This window comes from Toxotes jaculatrix, chromosome 16 (assembly GCF_017976425.1).
Source record: "Toxotes jaculatrix isolate fToxJac2 chromosome 16, fToxJac2.pri, whole genome shotgun sequence".
In the NCBI taxonomy this organism is placed as follows: domain Eukaryota; kingdom Metazoa; phylum Chordata; class Actinopteri; family Toxotidae; genus Toxotes; species Toxotes jaculatrix.
The window spans coordinates 16,845,917-16,866,884 of record NC_054409.1 but is presented as its reverse complement, the minus strand read 5'-3'; the positions used below and the strand labels follow the sequence as shown (position 1 = coordinate 16,866,884).

Here is a 20,968-nt window from a genome sequence, read left to right as displayed (position 1 = left end):
ATATAAGCCGTCACTTCTTCCCCGTCGTGGAGGCCCGCGATTGGCTGAGCAGCTGCTCGTTGGAACGCGCTGATTGGTTTCCACCGGCACGCTGGCCACTGCTGATTCGCACACATCGGGGCGCGGCGACATCACGACTTTTGCCCACTGCGCCGATGCTGATTGGGTGTCTGTCAAGCGGCTTCATGAACACAGTTGGTGCAACGACACGCCACTCCAATGACCGAGGAAGAGTGAATTTTCACATTTCATACAGCTCAAGTTAGTGCTTCCTTTTTTTTTATGTGGGGGTCATTATTCACAACTACGATCCAAAGGTTTAGACAAGGTAGTTTTTATAAAATGCAATATTACTTCCTGTAGCATGACTAAATGAACACCACACGCAAGACTACCTACGATATTTTATCTCTGCAGACTAAAATAAACTAAAACCAGTGGCTAAATAGAACAGAAAAAAACACTCAGAAATTCAAACCACTACACTTTTGGGCATTCAGAAACGCTGGTCCCTGGAGAAACAATCGCGGGATACGCATTATATGCCTTTTACTGTTGTATCTGTTCAAGGTGGCACTATAACTACTTTAGAAAGTTATGTAGATATTCCAGTAACTAGGATTTGGGCCCTGGCAAAAGGTCACAAGATAAAATAAGGGGTTGTGAGATGATTAATGGGGCAGGGAAGAAGAAGAACAAAACAACAGTTATAACAATTATTTTGGTCCGTCCATCCATCTATCTTCAACCGCTCATCCGGAGCCGGGTCATGGGGGCAGCAGTCTAAGCATAGCCCAGAAGCCCAGACTTTCCTCTCCCTGGACACTTTCTCTAGCTCTTCCGGGGGGAATCCCGAGGCGTTCCCAGGCCTGCCAAGAGACATAGCCCCTCCAGTGTGTCCTAGGTCTTCCCTGGGGCCTCCTCCCGGTGGGGCATGCCCGGAACACCTCCCCAGGGAGGAGTCCAGGGGGCATCCCAAACAGATGCCCGAGCCACCTCAGCTGGCTCCTCTCAATGTGGAAGAGCTGTACTCCGAGCTCCTCCCGGGTGACTGAGCTCTTCACCCTATCGCTAAGGGAGTGCCCAGCCACCCTGCGGAGGAAACTCATTTCGGCCACTTGTATCCGAGATCTTGTCCTTTCGGTCATGACCCAAAGCTCATGACCATAGATGAGAGTAGGAACATAGATTGATTTGACAGTCATTGGCATGTTGTTTTAAGATGGGTGACTGTGTGGTTACTGTGTTGGTATCATGAATAGTAATGATGACTCACTCCCATGAGTAAGAAATGTGTAAATCCTGTGTAATTTGCATGTGACTAAACAGCCAAAAAGCAAATACTGTTACATCAGATGAACTTGATTGTCTGGGCATTTCATCAGACAATGTAAAAACCTGCAAAAAGAGTTTAAGGCATCCTTGAAATGGAAGCAGTCTGCGATCTGACTATAAATTTTGACATGACCACTCTTCAGCCTACTGCAGATATACTGAATCATTTTTTCTACACTTTATATAAGCAGGTTGCAATACACATCAAACAAAATCCCATACAATGCACTGTATTCTGCTGAACAGTCTCCTATCTCAAAAGTCTAAATAGGTCAAGGTTAGGTAACTGGTTGCCAAATCCACACTCTAGTCTAGCCCCATATGATCCCTTTCTAATGTGTAGACTTACACCAGCTAACATATGACTGTAAATAAGATATTTAAGGTGTACAGGGTCAGATTTTACTTGTGTTTGTCTTCATTACAGTGTCTACCTGTTGTGTGTATTTTTCAACAAACACATAGTCCTCTGCTGTTGTACTTTCAGGCCTACTCTTTGTCATTACTTGTATGAGGTAAGCTAAGGAACACAGTGATTTATTCTCTTATAACAAGCATGGGTTATGGAGTGAGATTAATTCACTCACTTATTTTCAACACAAACTAGCTTGTTTCAAGAATTTTCTAGAATCAAGAATCATTTAACTGATACTATCACAGCAGACTGGTTTATTATATCTTGAATAATGGTCTACACTCCCATTTCCTCAGAGACTGTTTGTTTGGGTTTTTTGTGTTTTGTTTTGTTTTGTTTTAAGACTTTTCTAGAAATGACTAGAAAAGTGATTTTTTTTTTTTTTATTGTGTGAATAAGAGCCTGTTCACCTCTGATACTACTAATTACTTTCTCCTTCCCCTTTGTGCACATGAGCTACCCGTGGGAAAAAAAGAGGTTTTTGATGAGCTACAAAAATGAGGGGTTATGCCCAGCTTACAGCACAGCTGGGTCTGGAGCACTCAAGAGGACATACTTCAGAGAGCAGCTTCAGCACAACCACAGCTTTTGATATTTAACATTCTTTTCTGGTTGATTATTCTTATCACTATACAGATAATTTGTTTAATTTCAATAAGGCCCTCATTTTGACTGACTTGATAAGGATTTTGATATGCAACATGAGACTTAACACTAATCACATAGATTCTAATGGTATTCTATGACAATCAAGTCAAGTGTTTGTAAACTGTGTTACAAACACATTACATTTACATCTAACACCTTAGATTTCCTGTTAAGACACATCAGCTAATATCAACTAAATAAATGAAACGGGGATTTGTAATGTAAATGTGTCATAAGACAATAAATGGGATAGGTTTGTGTCAAACTAATTTCTGGAGACGTTTTTTAAGTGAGGATCCCGGCCTCAGTTCTGCGCCCCCCACCGGTAGAGACACCACCAGGCACCAAACTGATGACGTGGTCCGGTCTGTTGAGCAGAGCAGCAGGATGGCCGACCAGAGCAGGCAAACAAAACTCGCTGCAGCTAAGAAAAAGGTAAAATATTTTACAGCCAACCCGGCTAAAACCACGGGGAAGCACTGGTCCTGCCTCTCGTTTGCGGGTTTGCGTTGCTGGCGGGGGTTTTCGGTTTGTTGGTCATTTATTTACGGACCAAGGGTGTTGTCATTACACGTCGTCCGACCTCTGAGCGGTCGCTCGTCCCACCTTACTCGCTCACCCCGAGGCTTCAGTGCGCAGGAGAGAGCGGTGCTTCTCATGGGCCTCTACTGATAGCATTAACTTTCCCAGATTATGTAGACTATTTTTAGTTCGTAGAGGCATTTACAGCATCCCACGCCGTCTAGTTAGTCAGTGATTAATGTAACTTACTCTCTTTCCCTATTGATTTCATGTGTCTTTCTAGCTAACGTTAAATGTAGTTATTAGCAAACCATAACGTGCTAACTAAAGCAAATGAACGTTAGCAACCTGGCTAACCTATGAATAGTTGATTGTTGGTGAGTGTAAAGATTGCCACACGAGCAGAAGAGCAGCTTTCTGTCTTGTTTTGCAGGATGCCACAGTAATCCAAGAAAATGGCTAACAAACAACTATTTCAAAATAAAAGAAATACTGGCCTAGCATTGTAGCACAGTTAGCCGGATAGAATGACGGGGACTGTTTTGACAGCTGACACCCCTCTTCCCTGTCCTGCTGTGAGCTTTAGCTAGGTGTTCTGTGAGGCTAGTCAGAAAGATGGCCTTATCAGCAGTGAAATGTTAGCTTCGGGAAGTGACTCGTCAGCATTTTTTTGCTGCCCTACAATCTTCGCGAGTGAGTGGTCGTGGTGATGGCACTTGACATTTTGCTGCGATTCAACCCCAATGTTTAAGAAATGGCAGCTCCCGTAGTTTCCCTATGATTCCCCCTGGTCCCCTACGACAGCTGTCAGAGGCCTCATGCCCAAACACACTCAGGCACGAGAAAGAATGGTTGCACTGTCACATGAGTAAACTACAAATAGATGATCTTATGTTTCCGCAAGTTATCAGCTTCATTGTATTTGGTTTAGATCAGTGAACCTTTGAACAAGTAAGTCATAGAGACAGTCAGTAACTTGTTGGCAGTGCCTATGCATTCCAGTCAACAAATGAAACCAAATCTTTTGAGTAACTGGTGTATTGTCAGGGAATGGCAGCAGTGCATCCCCGGCTTCACGTCTGACCAAATTCACATCTCTTAATTCAAATTCACTACTGCATTTGTACAGAGTAATGAAAGAAAAGTTTATGGCTTTTGTAAAACAGGTAGCAGAGGAACTTTCTTTGCAACAGTGACTAAATACTTGCTGCATTCCCGTTCCCACATCCATTGTTTCCTTCTCTCATGTGCTGCTCAGCTGAAGGAGTTTCAGCAGAAGAGCTCCCCTGCTAGTGTAGGAGGAGAAAAGGGCGGAGGAGGAGGTGGCGGAGCAGGGGCCAAAAAGAAGAGAAAGGTGAAGGGACTGAGTCAACTCGATGCACCGTCAACAGATAGAAACTCTCCAATCAATGTAAGTCAGTCCTTGTCTTTCCATTTGTTTGCCTGTTTGTCATTCTGCCATTCTTGGTCAAATAACAACCTCTCTTTGTGCTTGATGGTCTGTCTGTGTCCTTGTTATATCTGGTTTGTCAAACCTAGTGTGACCATGTATGTTAATCACTGTTATACTGTTAAAAAAACCTTCAAGCTCATTGTTATGTTGGCTGTTTACAGCAGACAGGCAAAAGATTAGTCTAAATTGTTTTCTGTAAGTACATGTGAGTACATGTTACAGCCTGCATTGCTTCAGTAGTCCAGCAGTTTCCAACAGTCCAGCGCAGTGACTGTAGGCTCACTGATACACATATGCAGAATACTTTATAAAAGACATCCACATGCTTTTAGATAATTTGCTTTATTGTTTGTTTTCTCCAACTCAGATGATTTATAACGGCCTGCTTGGCCATTGATCACAAAATATTTTGCCGGTTGTGAACTGATATGGCTGAATTACTGTCAAGTTGGCAAATGCTTTCCTCCAGGCTATCAGACACACACAGTGCCAACAACGCAGTATCAGCATTAACACCTACAATATCTGCTGGCCAGGGGATAGATTGAAAGTAATGTTTATTCAAGAATGATAAGGACACTGGACAAGAGACAGTGCTAGTATAGCCCCTGACCTTAACAATGGCCATTGCAAGGTTATAAAGCAAAAGAAGAAGGTGAGGCATTTTCATAAACATGCTGAGAATTTCCGGCACACAGCGTAGGAAACCAATGGTTTAGATATGTCAAATCTGTGTATTTCTAATGTGTATTTTGAGAAATGTTTATCGTTTTAACATTTTAATCGTTATAATCACATAAACACCTTCATATATACATTTATTAAGCTTATTAAGTGTTGCCATCAAGAGTAGTGGTCGCCTCTCTATGTTCTCTCTCTATTAATAGACTTTGGTTTTATATTCTGCTCAGATTCAAGGGACTGAATGTTGACAGATCATCCCTATCAAAACAGCAGTGTCTGTCTGATTAATAATAATTAATTAACTGTAATGTTGGAAGCAGTGACTGATTACTCAGTTGTTTTTTACTATGGGTGAGATATAGGGGAAAAAAAGCCAGCTAATAACAGAGTCACATGCCTATAAATGACACTCTTAGTTTAACGTAATGTGCCTATTTGCTAATCATCACAGCTATTACATTTTAATATCTGGCCTGTCTTCCTCTGTGGTTTGTTGTTAAGCTCTTATAATCAAATTGAGAGCGCCACTGAGGACATACAGTTATGCATGTGACTCCAGCACAGAACCCTTCACGCACAGGTTGACTTTCAGTTCAGTTTTCCACAGACCATTTCGGTCAGTGGTTTTCTAAGCCTAATTGGAATTGGAATGGTTTGATTTTTGGAGGGCCAACAAAACAAACAACAAAAATCTGAGTGTTGGCAATAACCAACAGGAGTTCAGTTGTAGAAGTCAGAAGATTTTACAACAAAGACTGCTAATTAACATATTTCCTGTTAACTCAATTGTGTTTTAGTTCTTAAGCATTTAAGAAAGAGAAGCTGGTAATTGTGAATAAGAATAGGCACTTTGTCTATCACATTGTGATAGAAAAAAATGTCTTCAAGTTCACAGTATGTTAGTTTGTAGAGCTGATTGTAGAGGAAGCTGAAGCAGCAAGAGATTTGCAGTCAGGAATTAAGCCCCTCCACAAAGGCAACATTTGGAAAAATAATTGTGAATTTCCCTCAGGGTGTTAATAAAGTATCTATCTATTTATCTATCTAACATGCTAGCCTAAGGCTCTTATTCTGATTTAAATGTTTACATGAGTACTTTATATTTGAATAGTGTTATTCTGATTTTCAGTGGTAGAAGAAGGCTCCATAAAGTCCAGCCAGTATTTACTGACCTCTTGGACCAAGCATACATGCCACATGTTTCTCCTCATTACACACCCCTCTCTTCTAGACCTCCTCCTCCTAAGATTTCTCGTAGCAGCTTCTCTGTGCCTGTTTGTCTGTATCAGTGTCACTTCCTAAATCGTTCTCTTCTCGTTCACATCTCTTTCACTTTCCGCCCTTGTTTCTTCTTTCCTGTAGTTTGACAGTATTCTGAAAGTACTTAGTCAAAGCAATGGAGTAGTCCTACCTCCTTATGGCAACAGTCAGGTGAGCCTCTGTCTCTCTCTGTCTGTCTCTCATTTCCTTCCTGCCTGTTTTTTTTTCTGTCTGCATCCCTCCGCTGTAAATAGTTGCTCCTCATGTGGTATTTAATATTGTACCTTGCTTCCCCATTCTTATCTCCCTCTTACGTGAAGTGCACTTGTTCTTTGTGTCACATAGACCAGAAAGCATGTGACGAATTTGAGTGCAAATTCTTGCATTGGTGCTGTGCTTTTTTAAGTCCATGTCAAGAGTGCATTAATGGTGAGGAAACGTGGAGGGTGCTCAGTTATTTCTATGGGTTCATCCAAGTATTGTTGGCGATGTCCTGGACTTCATAGTCTAATGTAGAAGTGCAGTGTGGATGGGCGGGGTATGCACAGTGGATGGCATGAGGCTCAGTAGTTGCATGGCTGTGTTATCTGCACCTGGGTGCATCATGCAGGCATTCTCATCGCTTCATTTGTGTTTGTTGTTGGTTTTCTTTGCCTTAGTTACATGCGCTTCTAAAGATGCTATTTTTATTGCAAATGTCTTGCTGGCATCAAGGTAAAAGTCAGACTAAGCGTAACTCATGTCACAGAGGAAGGTTAATTATCGTTCATGTTACTGTTAGCGTTCATACTGTATAGTCTCATTTCTTTCAGTGCTTTCACTCTGTAAATGTTTCAGAGCTTCATGGGTAGCAGTAGTAGGTAAAACTGGGGCATCATCGGCAAAACAGCTACCACTTCAAGTAACAGAGCTTACATTAAAGTGCTCTGTAAGCTAGTTAACTAAAAAATAAATACCAACCAAGTTCTCACCATCTACTTATTTTTTTATGTCCTCTTATGTCACCTGAATTCACTTAAAGTTTGCAACATCATTGTGGCCTTGCTGTTGCTTTCTCATCATGACTGCTCTTTTTCTTGGCATTAAACCTGCGTGTGCATTTTTTGTGTGTGTGTGTGTGTGTGTCACCTCAGACCTTTGCTGACGTGGAGCCCATGGGGTCTTCAGTTCCTCAGCTGCTGGAAGACCCGAGGGTTGAGCCTGATCACGACTCACCTTTGTCTAACCCTGCTAGTGCTAACACTACTAATAACCCTGAGTCTATCGGTCACACTGACCTGCAGGTGTGTGTCTCACTTTCAGTCATTTTCTCTCTTTCTCTTTCCTTCTCTGCCTCTCACATCCTGTCTTGTTCCTGTTATTCCTACTCTTGTCTGTGCATCACACTAATCTAAGATTATAAGGCTTAAAAGTCTTTTGCCAGTTGCTTCGTTGTTACTACTAAATGTGTGTGATGAAGACAACCAATTCAACACAACTCTGCTTTTGTTGTTTGTGGTGTTTTGTTATGCTTAATATGCTTTGTCATCAGTTTCCCTTTTTCTCATATGCTATCACTCTCTCACTCTTCCTCTTTCGACCTGTCTCTCTCTTTCTCTAACTCTCTCTCTCTCTCTCTCTCTCTCTCTCTCTCTCTCTCTCTCTCTCTCTCTCTCCACAGGACTACCCTGATACCAATGGCAATGAGAGTCTAACAGAGGAAAACAGGTGGGTTTCTTGACTCCTCACTTCCAGCCACACCCTGGCATTTTTTCACAGTCATAATACAGAGACACATATATAAATGTGCACTAGGTGTGCATTTTATATGTCGTTTTTTTTCCTAATACATCTTAGAATTAATTGCTTCATTAAAAAATTAGTTTTTGCTATCCATTGCTATAAGTTTGGATTTGTAGATTTATTGCTGATATGCAATCATAATAATGTTGAACCCGTCTGTGCATGTGTATTTATTTGTATGTTTATGTGTGTTATCCTGCAGACCCCTGTCTTCCACAGAGAGCCTGCGACAGCTCTCACAGCAACTGAATGGCCTGGTCTCTGAGGTACGATTTCAGACCCGCCAGTGTCATCCCATTTCTCTCTCACACGCACACTTCTTTGTCATACAGCGGTGTGCTTTTAACAATAACACACCACCACTGATGTGCACTTTCAGCGAGGGTGTGTTGCATCTATTCTTGGCAGGAATGCACTGGAAGCATTTTCAGATTTGCCAGTTGTTCCCAGTGGCCTCAAGCACACTGACAGCATCAACTGGTTCACCAGAAAAGCTTGATATATTTCCTCTGAACTTCAGTTTGCAATGTCAGCAGTAAAGCTGTGCTTTTTGTCTGGTTTTTGAGACACAGTTGCGATTGACCTTTTACCGTCTAAAAGGATTAATAAGATGGGTAGAGACGTGCATCTGGCTGATCAAATAGCAGGTCATACATAAATATAATAGGCAAACTGTATTATGTTACACTTAAGAAAATATGTTAAAGTATTGTTGGTCATTTGGGTCATTAACTGTTGATGACTCTATAGTCTGACATAAACTTTACTTAAAAAACATGACGAATTTTCTGTGTTGGAGGTGTATCAGTGTGAGGGTCTGTGTCATTTCAGTCATCTGCTGCTTATGTGAATGGAGACAGTCCACCTTCTGTCACTGAGAGAGAACTGGAGGTAAGATGGAAATCTATTGTTTTCTGTGAACTAATGACTTGTTTTGAAATTTAAAACCCAAACTAAAAGTCTGCCAAGTCGTACAATAGTCCACAGTCACATAATATGAGACATTATTCTCTACTGATCTCTGTAGATTCATGGTATAATCAGAACTTCTTTTAAGCATTATTTATCACAGTATGCTTGAACATAAAGTGAAACTCAGTTCTGTATCAACATACTGTCCCCAGATTGGATTTTCTGTTGCAGCACTTTAGTATTAGTTACAGGATAGAATACGTGCTAGCTGTCTGAAATGGTAATCCTCATGTTTTCAGCAAAATCACTGTGACTGTTTATGTGAGGGTGAACTTTCTGGCTTTTTGTGATTTAATTAACTACACAGAGTACATCACATGCACTCCTCCAAGTGAGCCTCGGGCTTCAGTTTATTATAACTTAATAAGACAGTGCAAGTCAACAGTGGAGGTGTTTTAAAAATGTATCGTAATTGCCTCCTACTACAAGGTCTCCTCTGGAAGTGAAGTTTCAGTTACTGCTAAAACTTGTAGGAGGAGGTAATGTCTTGCTGGATGATTTGATATTTGAGCGTATGGTGATTGGACAGCTGGAAAAAAATCACATACCACTAAACTCTTGCAAATTAGATGGAATTTCCAAGTCCGTGGTAAGTGGTCATTCTGGTGAGGCCTGTAGGAGAGGTACAGAAACACACTGTCACCCAGAAATCTGTGTTTTGCCCCTTTACAACATGTAATGTTATTTCAAACTTAGGTCACGTGGACTGTGTCCATATATGCAGATGATACTTAAAAAGGTGGTTATGAAGGCTCCACTAGTGTTCAACTGATTTAACATCCATCATATATTTTAATTATTTGTTTCACGTTTCATTATTAAAAACACATTTTTACATCACTTGTAAAGGTGCTATTGTTTGCCTTCATGTTAATGATCCACATTTGAATTTTTCTCCTCCCTCCATGTGTTCTTTATTTGACTTCTGCCACTGCACTTTATCCCTCTCTTGTTTTGTTTTGTTTTGTTTTGTTTTGTTTTGTTTTGTTTTGTTTTGTTTTTTTTTTTTCTTTTTTTTTTTTTCCTTTCCCGGATGCATGTGTGCACGTGATAGAGTCGGAACCAGGAGCTGGCAGCCGCCCTGGAGTCCAGCAACCTAACAAACTCTCAGCTCAATACCCAGCTAGACCAGCTGGTAAGACGCTGTGTGTGTGCGTATACGTGTGCACACCTCTGTGTGACTGGTGTAAACCCTTTCCAACCCTCCCACAATTACCACATAACTGTATGTACTGTATGCATTCTGCACGCTATCTTGAGTAACCAAACACTAAAAGAGGTCATGCATGGTTTTCATGATATTTATTTATCTTTCACTTAGGTTGATTTAAATACATTTCTACAAAGTATAACCACAGCATACAGAGGTGTTTAGGTGTAGAACTGCAATAACCTGATGGTAGATGCTTTTTTTCATGCCAGTTTAACACACTAACAACAATAAACTCAAAAGATTATCAGAACATAAATAACCAACAAAACAGGTTCATTATTTCAATACTTTGCTCTGTCCCTGTCCTGTCTGGCATGCAGATGAGGTCTTTTGTGCCAGAATTTTAGTTATGTTTAGTAGGATTGTGTAACACTGCTGGGGTTATGAAAAACATGTTGATGTTTCAAACTTTAAAAAGAAATGATATCCTGTTGATTTGGCAGGCACAGCAATCTCAGGAGCTCACAGATCAGCTACAAAAGGTAAACTTTTTTTTTTCCTCTCTGTCTGCTTGACTGTCTGTTCATTTCTATTCTCCGTCCTTTTTCCGGCCTACTGAATTTTCACATCCTCCCTGGTCATTCATGAACTTTGTATTTTTCTTCTTTCAGGAGCGAAAAGAATTTGAGCAGAGATTTTCAAAAGAGCAGGGAGCCATGCGGGAGCAATTACAGGTAACTTCTCGTGCCCTAACACATAAACTCAATTTGTCTGGTGGTGCATTCTAAAGCTGTGAAGTAAAATGCCTCATTGCATTGCAGTGTAATGTATCATATCATGAATGTATATTGTCAGAGTTCCTGATGTCACCCTGCTCCCTCGCCCCTTCAGACCCTCCCTCCCCAGACTGCTCACTCTGACAAACATTTATTCAAACTGCGCAGTCTGTATAGAGAAAATTTGTGATATAATGAGGGGCTTTATGTAAAATCAGTTGACATTATCTAGACTCACACAGAGCTCTGTTTGCCTCTCCTCTTCTTAGGTTCACATCCAGACCATTGGTATACTGGTATCAGAGAAATCCGAGCTACAAACAGCACTACAATACACACAACAGGCTGCACGGCAGAAAACAGGTGTGTGTGTGTTTTGTAATCAGTGGTGCATACACTTGAATGAGAATTTTTCATCTTGGCAAGACTTCACCCCTACAGCGGTTAGTTAACAGTTTGTGTGCGTGTCTCCGTTTGTGTCTGTGTGTGTAGCTGAGGCAGAGGAATTGAACAACCGTCTGCAGGCAACAAAGCAGAGAGTGTCAGAGCTGGAGAGAACTCTCTCTTCTGTCTCAACACAGCAGAAACAGTTTGAAAAGGTTTGCAGTCATTACTCCCTTTAAGCAAAATTTACTGGAGGCGATAAGACCATCAGATACAATACACACACAAAAGCCTTACCCACAACCTTCGTTTCAGTTGTATTTTCTGAGTTTTTGTCATGCTGGCAAAGTGTCTGTTGTTTTTAATACATTTTTTTCTTTTTCTCCAGCACAATAAAGAGCTTGAAAAAGAGAGAGACAACCTGAGACTAGAGGTGTTCAGAGTAAAGTAAGTCACTTTATCCTAGCATACACAAAGAGGTGTATTTTATAAGATTTCCACAGCAGAAAATTTGCTATGCAGTTCTTTTTACATAAAAGCAAAAGAATTGCTTTGATGTTAAAGAGGGTAATTCAGATCCCTCAGGTTGTACATAAAGCAACAGATGGCATGAGAAAGTATCTCAACTCCTATTAGAATCCGGTCGGTTAGAAATGATGAAAGATCTCCGTGTATGTGTTTGTGTTTGCAGCAATGTGAATGAGGAGTCGAAGCAGCAGAGCTCAGAGCTGTCCGAGCAGTTGAAACTGAATACACAGGAGAATGGAGCATTGAAGCTGGAGGTGGAAGATCTTCGCAAGAGGCTCGAGATTGCTGACCTCGTGTTGCAGCAGGTGTGTTAAAGCACGAGCACATGTTACACTAGATTAGCAAGTTGAAACTCATCTTTCTCTGCAGTCAATCTACTGTACGTACAAAAGTCAATGTCTGGAATTAGTTTCAGTTAGTCTGTTTGCCGTCATTGCCGCCAGATGTAAATTTTTTTTCATGTATTAATCTGCATTTTACTCCAGTGTCTGTCCTTTTGTATTTTTCTCCAGTGCTCTAGTCAGTCAGATCCCACCAGTGTCAACCAGCAGGTCCAGTTACTGCTGGAAGAGAAGCAGCAGCTGGAGGCACACAATCACCAGGTCTGTGTACAAGGACGTTTCTCTTTCAGTTATCAACATACACGACCTATAAAAAGTATTCACTCCCTTTACCTCTTTTATTGCACTATACCTCTGCACTGTGTGTCATTCTACTTGGATGTCGTGTGGATATCAGTGTTCTGAGTGGATGCACAGAAGCATATGCCTCAGCCACAGTCATCATAACTTTCCTGTTAGTATTTGTATCAAATGACCCATGTGATGTTCTCTACCTTTCCTACTCTTTGTCTTCCTTCCCATATTTGATTATTTGACACATAAAGGTTACAAACTGGCAGTTTATTTCCCCACTTAAAAGTGAACCACCCAAGACTGAAATGAAATGTGCGTCCTGCCTGTTTATCTCTCATCACAATTGTCCTCTTTGTGTTTATGATGTTGTAGCTGATGGAGTCAGTGGCCCAGCTGAAGACGGAGAGGGACTGTTATGCAGAACAGATCCAGGAAGAGGGCCGTGTATGGAAGGACAAAACAGAGCAGCTGCTAACACAGGTAAAATGTGCAGTAACATCAGCATAGACAGTCTGGTCAACTGTAGCTTTGAGGATAAAGAGAGTGGTATGTTCTTCTTTTTTATTTTGGTGTGAGACAAATGACTGATGTACATTATGTCATTGTCTTTGCAGGTGTCATTGGTTGCAGAGGAGAGGGACAGAAACATCAACCGAGTCCAAGAACTAGAGGCCAGCATCGCAGAGCTAAAAAATGCTGCAGGTAGCAGATGCACATCCTTCATCTACTGCTTCTCCGTTTTTTTGTCACTACTTTTCATCCCCTCCTCAATGTGAAAAACACTTCTTCCAAATAAAGTTACAGATTACCTGGCAGTAGGATTAATGGAATTTGTTCTCCAAAGATCTTTGAGCAATACACACCTGATTAAGGAGCTTGTCAGATCAAGGAGAGGAAATTTCAGAGGGCAGAGCACATGGATTCATCAGCAGCCTTTAAGTGAATTATTTATAACGATTGTTTCTTTAATGTTGTAAATCAGTCAGTGTGCTCCGGTCTGTTTCCCTCCACAGCAGAATTAACATCAGTGCTAGGTTATACTTACTGTCAGGTATTTACACAAGCAGTTTGAGTATGAGCCGTAACGTTCTGTCATCCTTCTTCTTCTGTTCCTCCAGCGTTATTGTCCCAGGAGAGAGAGGCTCAGGATAATGCAGAGCCTCAGTCCTCAGGGCCATCAGAGAGTGAGGTGGCTCTGCAAGAGAGCCTCGACAGACTACAACAGGAGAAAGAAGCCCTTACTGCACAGTACCAGGCACAGGTATGCATTACGTTGTTTTCTCCAATCAGAAACATCTTGATACATAAAGGAATTTCATGTGATCCATATATTATAATATACTGTAATATAAGGGTCAGTTGTTTATTTGTGCTTTACTCAATGTTTCAAAGACCATTTGTACTACTATTGTACCTCATAGCCTCTGTAATATTTCCCCCAGCTGCGAGATAATGAGCAGCTGAGCCGCCTGTGTGCAGAGCAGGAGACACGTCTGGGGGAGCTGGAGCGGCAGGTGGAGAGCCAAGGCCAGGAGGCTGAGGACCGTCGGCGCATGTTGGAGGATGTTCAGTCAGATAAGGCCACTATTAGCCGTGCTCTCACCCAGAACCGTACACTGAAGGACCAGCTGGCTGAGCTACAGAATGGTTTTGTCAAACTGGTGAGGCTGAAAATCTCACTTTCCATCTGTCCTTTTTCAATGACGTTTTCACTTTTACTACATATATGTACATATTACATTGTGTCTGTCCTAACTTCTTTTGATATTACATTTATCATATCCATTTGGCATTTATTTTGATCAGTGTCTGCGTAACAAAGAGTTACTAGATGTTCATGAATTTGGAAAGTACCTTCATAACAAGTATTACCTCAGAGGGTGGGAGACTACTGCCTTTAAGCCAAAATTCCTGTTACTACTTCATTCGGACAGACTAATGAGAACATGGAGCTGACCACTGCCATCCAGTCTGAGCAGCATGTGAAGAAGGAGCTTGCTCGCAGGATGGGTGAACTGCAAGAGGAGCTGCACAACGTCAAGGAGCAGGTATGGACACACACACACAGACACATCACTTTCAGTTTTTGCACTTCTTCTATTATGTTTTTAGTTGTTTTTTTCTATACTTCTTTTTTGTCATAAACAAAATAGTGCATGAACACAACATTTGATACTAGCATCCAGAAGATTAAACAATCATTAAACAATCATTTTCTTCTCTTGACATAATTTCCATCTTCATTCCCCTGCCTCCAGCTGGAACTGAAAAATCAGGAGTCTCAGGGTCTGTTGGAGCAGAGGGACCAGGTAGTGGCCCACCTGCAGCAGTACTGTGCTGGCTACCAGGCCCTGGCCTCAGAGAGAGAACAGCTCCACCAACAGTATCTGCAGCAGAGCCAGCTCATGGACCGGCTGCAGCACGATGAAAGCCACAACCGTGCGCAGCTGGAGATCAGTTACAATCAGCTCAAACAAGCGCAGGTGTGTGTTTCAGGAATAAGAACTTTTTTTTTTTCATTTGACCGTTCATGATGTATCAAAGACCAAAGTAAACATCATTCACCAGGATAGACTGCTTCAAAGGGTTTAGTGTCAGGCCATGATACTTTGATAGTATAGGAACTAATCCATCAGGTAACTGCTATAAAACCTTACTTCCTTTTACAGTCCTTCTTCACTGTTTTGAATCACTCTGTCTCCCCCTGCAGGAACATTTGGAGCAGTTAGTCAGAGACAATGAGCAGCTGAAGACTGAGGTAAAGGAGCTTCTCAACAGCTCAGTTGTTGCCACATCGTCCAGAGACCAAGGTAAGATTTATCTTTTTACTAGTATATTTGTAGTTTTCCCACTATTGTTTATTTATTGTCATATCCTTTTCTGATATATATTTATTTGTTTACCCTCCATTTAAAATTAAGAGCCCAAAAAAAGTTACCATCACAGGACTCGTGGATGTGACCCACATTTTCAGGAGCATATAGGCTTTCTTTTTTCATATTGTTTAACTTGAAAGAATTGAAAATGAAACAAGGACACGACGTCATTGATGCAAAGCACCTGACACTTTCCACTGGTGGAGCTGCAGCACCAGCAGTTTCAGACCTAACAGTTCTTGTTTTTAACATGCACCACCTACAGGCAGGGAAAGTAAGAGCAGCAGTTTAAATAATGTAGACATGTTGTGCACAGGCTACATGCAAGGAGAGTGATTACCTCATTCTCAAATCTGAAATGTGACGAGTTAGTGTTACAGGTTGGGATCACGCAAACTGGAAACGATATCTATAAAAGTCTAAGAGCTTTAACATGTCATTGTGTAATTTTAGGAGATGGAGTGGAAAGCCAGTCCCTGCAAGAGAGTCCTAAGAAGTCTTCCTCCATAGTTATCCCAGAAGACTTTGAAAGCCAGAAAGAGATGGTGAGGAGGGTGATGAATGTTCATCCTTCAAAGTCCTACTGAAGCAAATATGCTTCAAGGATTTGTCGATTTCTTTTGCTTTGACTGCTAATACACATTTGGAAGGCAAAGTTTGAAGCTGGTAAAGTCCATTGCCAGTGCTAGTATTACAGTGTGAATGAGCTATTTTTAATTTTGGCATTTACACTTATTCCACCCTGTTCACCTGCTTCCTCCCTCCATCCTCATCACCACCTCCTGTCCCTCCCTACAGGAGGAGTTTATCCGTGGGGCTTTGGCTCAGTTGGAGGCAGAGAGGGATGAGGCCAGAAGGCAACTTGAGGAGGAGCACAGGCTTCACATGGCAGCTCGACACCAGGCTGCTGTGGCCCTCAGCCTCGAACACCAACACCACAGCCACAAATCTGCTCAGGACCATCACCATGAGCACGATCACACTCAGGGCCAACACAGTCACTGTGAACACAGTCATGAGCATTCAGGTGAGATCTGTGTGGAAGTAAGAACGTTATTCTTCTTAAATGAAAAGCCCAGATTATGTTTCTGCTGAAATAGGATAGTGAGTGTTATTATGAATACATTTGAGTCTGTTTATACTCTGTATGTATGTATGTAATCCTAATGCATACTCTGTGCTGTCTCTTGCCCAGAAGGAGGAGTGCCAGTGGAAGTCCATCAGGCCCTGCAAGCTGCCATGGAGAAGCTTCAGCAGCGTTTCACCTCCCTCATGCAAGAGAAAGCTGACCTGAAGGAGAGGGTGGAGGAGCTGGAGCACCGCTGCATCCAGCTGTCTGGAGAGACCGACACCATAGGTGAGTGAACAACAGCACAATGTATATATACTTATATTTTGTTATATTTCTGATTATGTTAATTGTATATGAGTTTTGGTTGTGTTTTATAGCTCAGTACTTTGTCAGAAACATGTTTCAGGTGTAATGATTTCTGTATGTCTGTCCAGGGGAGTACATAGCCCTGTACCAGAATCAGCGGGCCATCATGAAGCAGAAACACCAGGAGAAGGAGCAGTACATCAGCATGTTGGCCCAAGACAAGGAGGAGATGAAGGTACATAAGCCTTTTAATAAAAAATAACCGTGCAATACAAAGTAGATGCATATGGTGTTTAAGATAAAATAATTTCATACTCTCATCAGTAATCATGTTCGATAGAAGCTACAGCAGGTTAGAGTTCTCCTCCCAACTAACCATTTTGTCTGACTCTACTGTGCACCAGGCGAAACTGGCGGAGCTGCAGGATCTGGTGATGAGGCTGGTGGCTGAGAGGAATGACTGGTACAGCCGCTACACCGGAGCTGTAGGCGGCACAAGCACAGTGAACCCCGACCTCCTTCCTGTCGGGGAGGATCACACTCACCCAGAGCACCAGGCGCACACAGACACTGAGCTTAATGCTGTCGGTGGCGCAGGTAGGCACAACCAGGAGTATGCAGCATTCTGCTTTCTCTGCTGCTTTCTATTATTTCATTGTACGCTAATAATAAAAGACAAGAATATAAACAATCATAATGAATATGAAGTCAGTCCCACCCCCCCCCTCTCTCTTTATTTATTTATTTGCAGAAGCCATGGAGGTCATTCCTCTCTCCGAACCCACCACAGGGCTGGAGGCCCCCTCGTCCCAGACATTTTCGATGGGGTCAGCCCAGATGGACTCCAAGCCCATGGTGCCCAAAGAGGATGGCACAGCCCAGCAGATCATGCAGCTGCTCCAGGAGATCCAGAACCCCCAGGGAGCTCTAAGATCGCCCCCTTTCCTCGGGGAGAACCCGTGCATCCCCTTCTTCTACCGGCCTGACGAACAGGACGAAGTGAAGATCTTGGTGGTGTGAGGTGTGGGTGTGGCAAAGGGTGGTGGGTGTGTGCGTGTGTGTGTGTGTGTGTGAGTGTATGAGATATTGGACATGTCTTGAAGTCTGGGGAATATAAAACACCACAGTTTACTGTGTTTATAGCTTATAGATCATATTCACACAGAAATTCAAAAATTTGATACCCTACAAAACCAGTCACAGATAGAAGAATGTCTTTGACCCAGTTACATTAAAACGCCCCCTCTTTGTCCTGTGTGCTGGCACAAATGTGTGCCTGGTTAAAAAGAGAGAATTTTTTATCAGTTGTTTTTATGTTTGTTTGTTTTTTTTGTTTTTGTTTTTGTTTTGTTTTTTGTCCATGATGCTCTTCCCAGAGAGGAGATAATCAGTATTCCTAAACACAATCCAATTGCTCTCCTTACCACAATTTTCAGTTCCCATCCTCTCTCTCATCTCCATCGTACACATAAGTGCAATAAAGGGGCCGTATATTCAGTCCCCTTGCTGATACAGTACACAATTAAAAAATAGCAGCCTGTTCGTGTTCAGCTTTATTTAACTGCAGATCTCAGTTTTACACAATTCACATGCCAAAAAAAGAGCATCACGTTTGAATGAATGTAATAACCTGAATATTTACTTGTATGTTTGTGTAACATGAAGAGAAGTGAGCAGAAGGGTACAGCAAGATGATATCAGGATGGGTGGCAGAGTGAGATGGAAGTTAAAGTTAAGTCAGTTAATGAACTTAGGGCACATAATAGCTTTTAAACTGTAGGCGCTGCTTCAAAGTCAAAAGCTCACTAGTTACACAGTGAGATTCAGGAAGATGGAGGCAGGTGTTGCAGATTGGTACTGTCCCCTGAAACTACCTTTTCTCTACTTTGACTTTTTTTTTTCCCCTCCAAACACTGAAAATAAGTCATATGTTTGTACAGAGTGACATGTTAATATATGTGAACCATTTGTGTTGTAATGATGTCAGACCTCTTCTTAGACCGAGAGAAGTCACCATTGTTACTGTTTCTGATTCAGTGAGAGGATAGATGCAATTTAAAGACCCCATGAAGAAAAAACTAATTTTAGTTGAGATGCTGTTGAGGCATTATTTCCTCCATTGTTGCTGAAAACAACACTGGAGAAGGGCATTTTCTTCAAAGTGTGATTCAGTTGCGTCGTAGAGCTTGGATGCTGTGCTGCGGGCTGCTTTCCATATTACTGTTTCAAGTCCTTCCACTGCAGCTTGGCCATTAGCATGTTAGATGTTATGGTGCACTATTTAAAGAAGTTATAGGAAATATAACTTAATAATCTCTATATCTGCAGTCATAATTCATCTTTGTGCTTGGAATAGTCTGTAATCTGGTGCTCTGAGGCATCTCAAACTCAGTCCATACTTCCATCCCTCAGTCATTTATTCATTTCTTTCTTTCTTTCTTCCTCAGCACAAACTTCTCTTTCATGGGGTCTTTAAGTTTCTAAAATAACTGACACTATTACTAAGAGCCTGTTCTTTTCTGTTACGTTTGGCTTGTAGTTCTACATATCAAAGATGAATTAATGCACATCCTTTACAACTGGACTGTGTGAGTGTGAGTGGTGTGTGTGTGTGTCTGTAATCCAAGCTGTTTCCTCTGCAGCATCTGTTGTACTTTTGTGTAGAGTTCTATCAAATTATATAAGTATGATTGCACTAAAACTGTACAAAGCTTCTCATTCAGCTCTGTTTCTACCATTGAGCCTCTCTGGAGAAAAAAAGGGGAATCCTATGATGCCTCATTGTTAAGCTGAGGGTTCCAGTTGAAGCAAGTGAATTTAATTGAAAGTGTGTTCGGGTGTGTGTGCGTGTGTGTATGCGGTGTTGCACTCGGAGGATGACCAAGGTGTGTACATACGAGTAGAAGGTTAAATTAATGAGACTGCTCACTTCAAGAAGTCATGAGGTTATTCCCAAAAGTGTTGGACCAATCAGAATTTGAGGAAACGAACAGCTGTCTTTATTTTTTCCAAAAGCAGAGAATTAAACTAGTCAATGTTTTATGTTCGCATTTTGTTATTCTCGTATTGTCTAACAAAATTTGAGTAAAACTCCTTTTGGAATAAAATAAATGAGAAATTACTCTCTCTTTACCTGAAGACGTGAGAGGTGTTTAGCTGTAAGAGAGACAGGTCCTCATGTTCACAAATGTAGATTGGAGGATGGGTGCATTGATTTCTTCAGAGTAGGACTCTGTTTTGTGAGTCTTTTCATGATTTTAATATGGAGCGACATGAGGGCCTCAGTCATGCCGAATTACTTTTGGGCCCTCATACATAAATTTGAGATTCTCTTGATTGTTGAGAGGTAGAGGGCATATTTGTGAAATGATTAAATTGCAAACTTGATATTTATCGCTAAAAGTAACAGGACAGAAAGCATAAGTGCAGATTGTGGTATTTTAAGCGTATTATTGAAAGCAAAATGTAATTAAAGTGTAAGGTGAATGGAGGCTGTATGTACATGGTGCTGTTTACAGGGAAAGTGAACAGCAGTGTTTCTACCCTAAACCACAGCACTGTGGTTTTTGAATAAATTTACTTCATCATTCTTGGTTTTAAAATTCCTCGCTTCTTAGCATTCTGTCTCTTTTTAGTTTCCTTTGAAACATGCCATAAATACGTTTTTGTTTTTTTTTTGTTTGTTTTTTTTTGTTTTGTTTTTGCTTTGGGAGTGGTCAGGCCAAGAGGTAGATATACAATAAAATCCTTTTAGTGTTGTTTCGGGGACTTGTATAGTAACAAATAAAACAATGAGGATAAAATGATTTCCCACACTTTCTAATTCACTGTTAAATATGCTCTGTGTGATTGAAACAAATAGCAATGAGGAAGCATTTATTGTCTTTACTGTAAAAGAGGCAGTGTACATACTGTAACTGTGTAACATATTGTATATTCATTATGCCTGGTGTGTGGGGGAGGGGGAGCTGCTCTGCTGTGTTGGCTGGCAGCGTAGGTTGTGCGTCTGTAAGCAGAGTCGGGGTGTTGGTGGTTACTGACTGGCTGTGATTTAATACAAAGATTGAATAAAAAAAAAAGAAAATATATTTATTTGAAGTAAGTTAGTATCTCAACTAATCAGTTTTAATGTAAAATAGAAGTGACAGTTGGATGGAAATGAAGGAT

At 41.3% G+C, this 20,968-nt stretch overlaps 1 protein-coding gene across 4 annotated transcripts; it reads left to right on the top strand.

The window, feature by feature from the left end:
* Positions 1–2,717: 2,717 nt before the first annotated feature.
* golga2 (golgin A2) lies at positions 2,718–20,960 on the top strand. 4 transcript variants are annotated; one of them, XM_041058731.1, is made up of 27 exons: positions 2,718–2,833; positions 4,179–4,331; positions 7,451–7,600; positions 7,978–8,024; positions 8,302–8,365; positions 8,931–8,990; positions 10,126–10,206; positions 10,728–10,766; positions 10,896–10,958; positions 11,270–11,363; positions 11,493–11,599; positions 11,773–11,831; positions 12,076–12,217; positions 12,425–12,514; positions 12,920–13,027; positions 13,162–13,249; positions 13,666–13,808; positions 13,990–14,208; positions 14,482–14,595; positions 14,806–15,030; positions 15,258–15,357; positions 15,877–15,968; positions 16,222–16,450; positions 16,622–16,780; positions 16,930–17,036; positions 17,206–17,398; positions 17,553–20,960. In XM_041058731.1, the coding sequence occupies exons 1-27, from the start codon at positions 2,786–2,788 to the stop codon at positions 17,819–17,821; spliced, it is 3,243 nt and encodes a 1,080-aa protein (XP_040914665.1). In that variant the 5' UTR covers positions 2,718–2,785; the 3' UTR covers positions 17,822–20,960. The 4 variants fall into 4 exon arrangements, with proteins under 4 accessions (XP_040914665.1, XP_040914664.1, XP_040914666.1 ...); XM_041058730.1 differs by having other exon boundaries at positions 16,619–16,780; XM_041058732.1 differs by lacking the exon at positions 7,451–7,600 and adding an exon at positions 6,420–6,488 and having other exon boundaries at positions 16,619–16,780.
* Positions 20,961–20,968: the final 8 nt, after the last annotated feature.

Bases quoted from the DNA above. Each gene is read 5' to 3' on its own strand.
- golga2 (XM_041058730.1), top strand. From the start codon at position 2,786: ATGGCCGACCAGAGCAGGCAAACAAAACTCGCTGCAGCTAAGAAAAAG. The intron at 10,767-10,895 runs GTAAACTTTTTT...TTCTTCTTTCAG, and splicing joins TCACAGATCAGCTACAAAAG to GAGCGAAAAGAATTTGAGCA. The intron at 12,515-12,919 runs GTCTGTGTACAA...ATGATGTTGTAG, and splicing joins TGGAGGCACACAATCACCAG to CTGATGGAGTCAGTGGCCCA.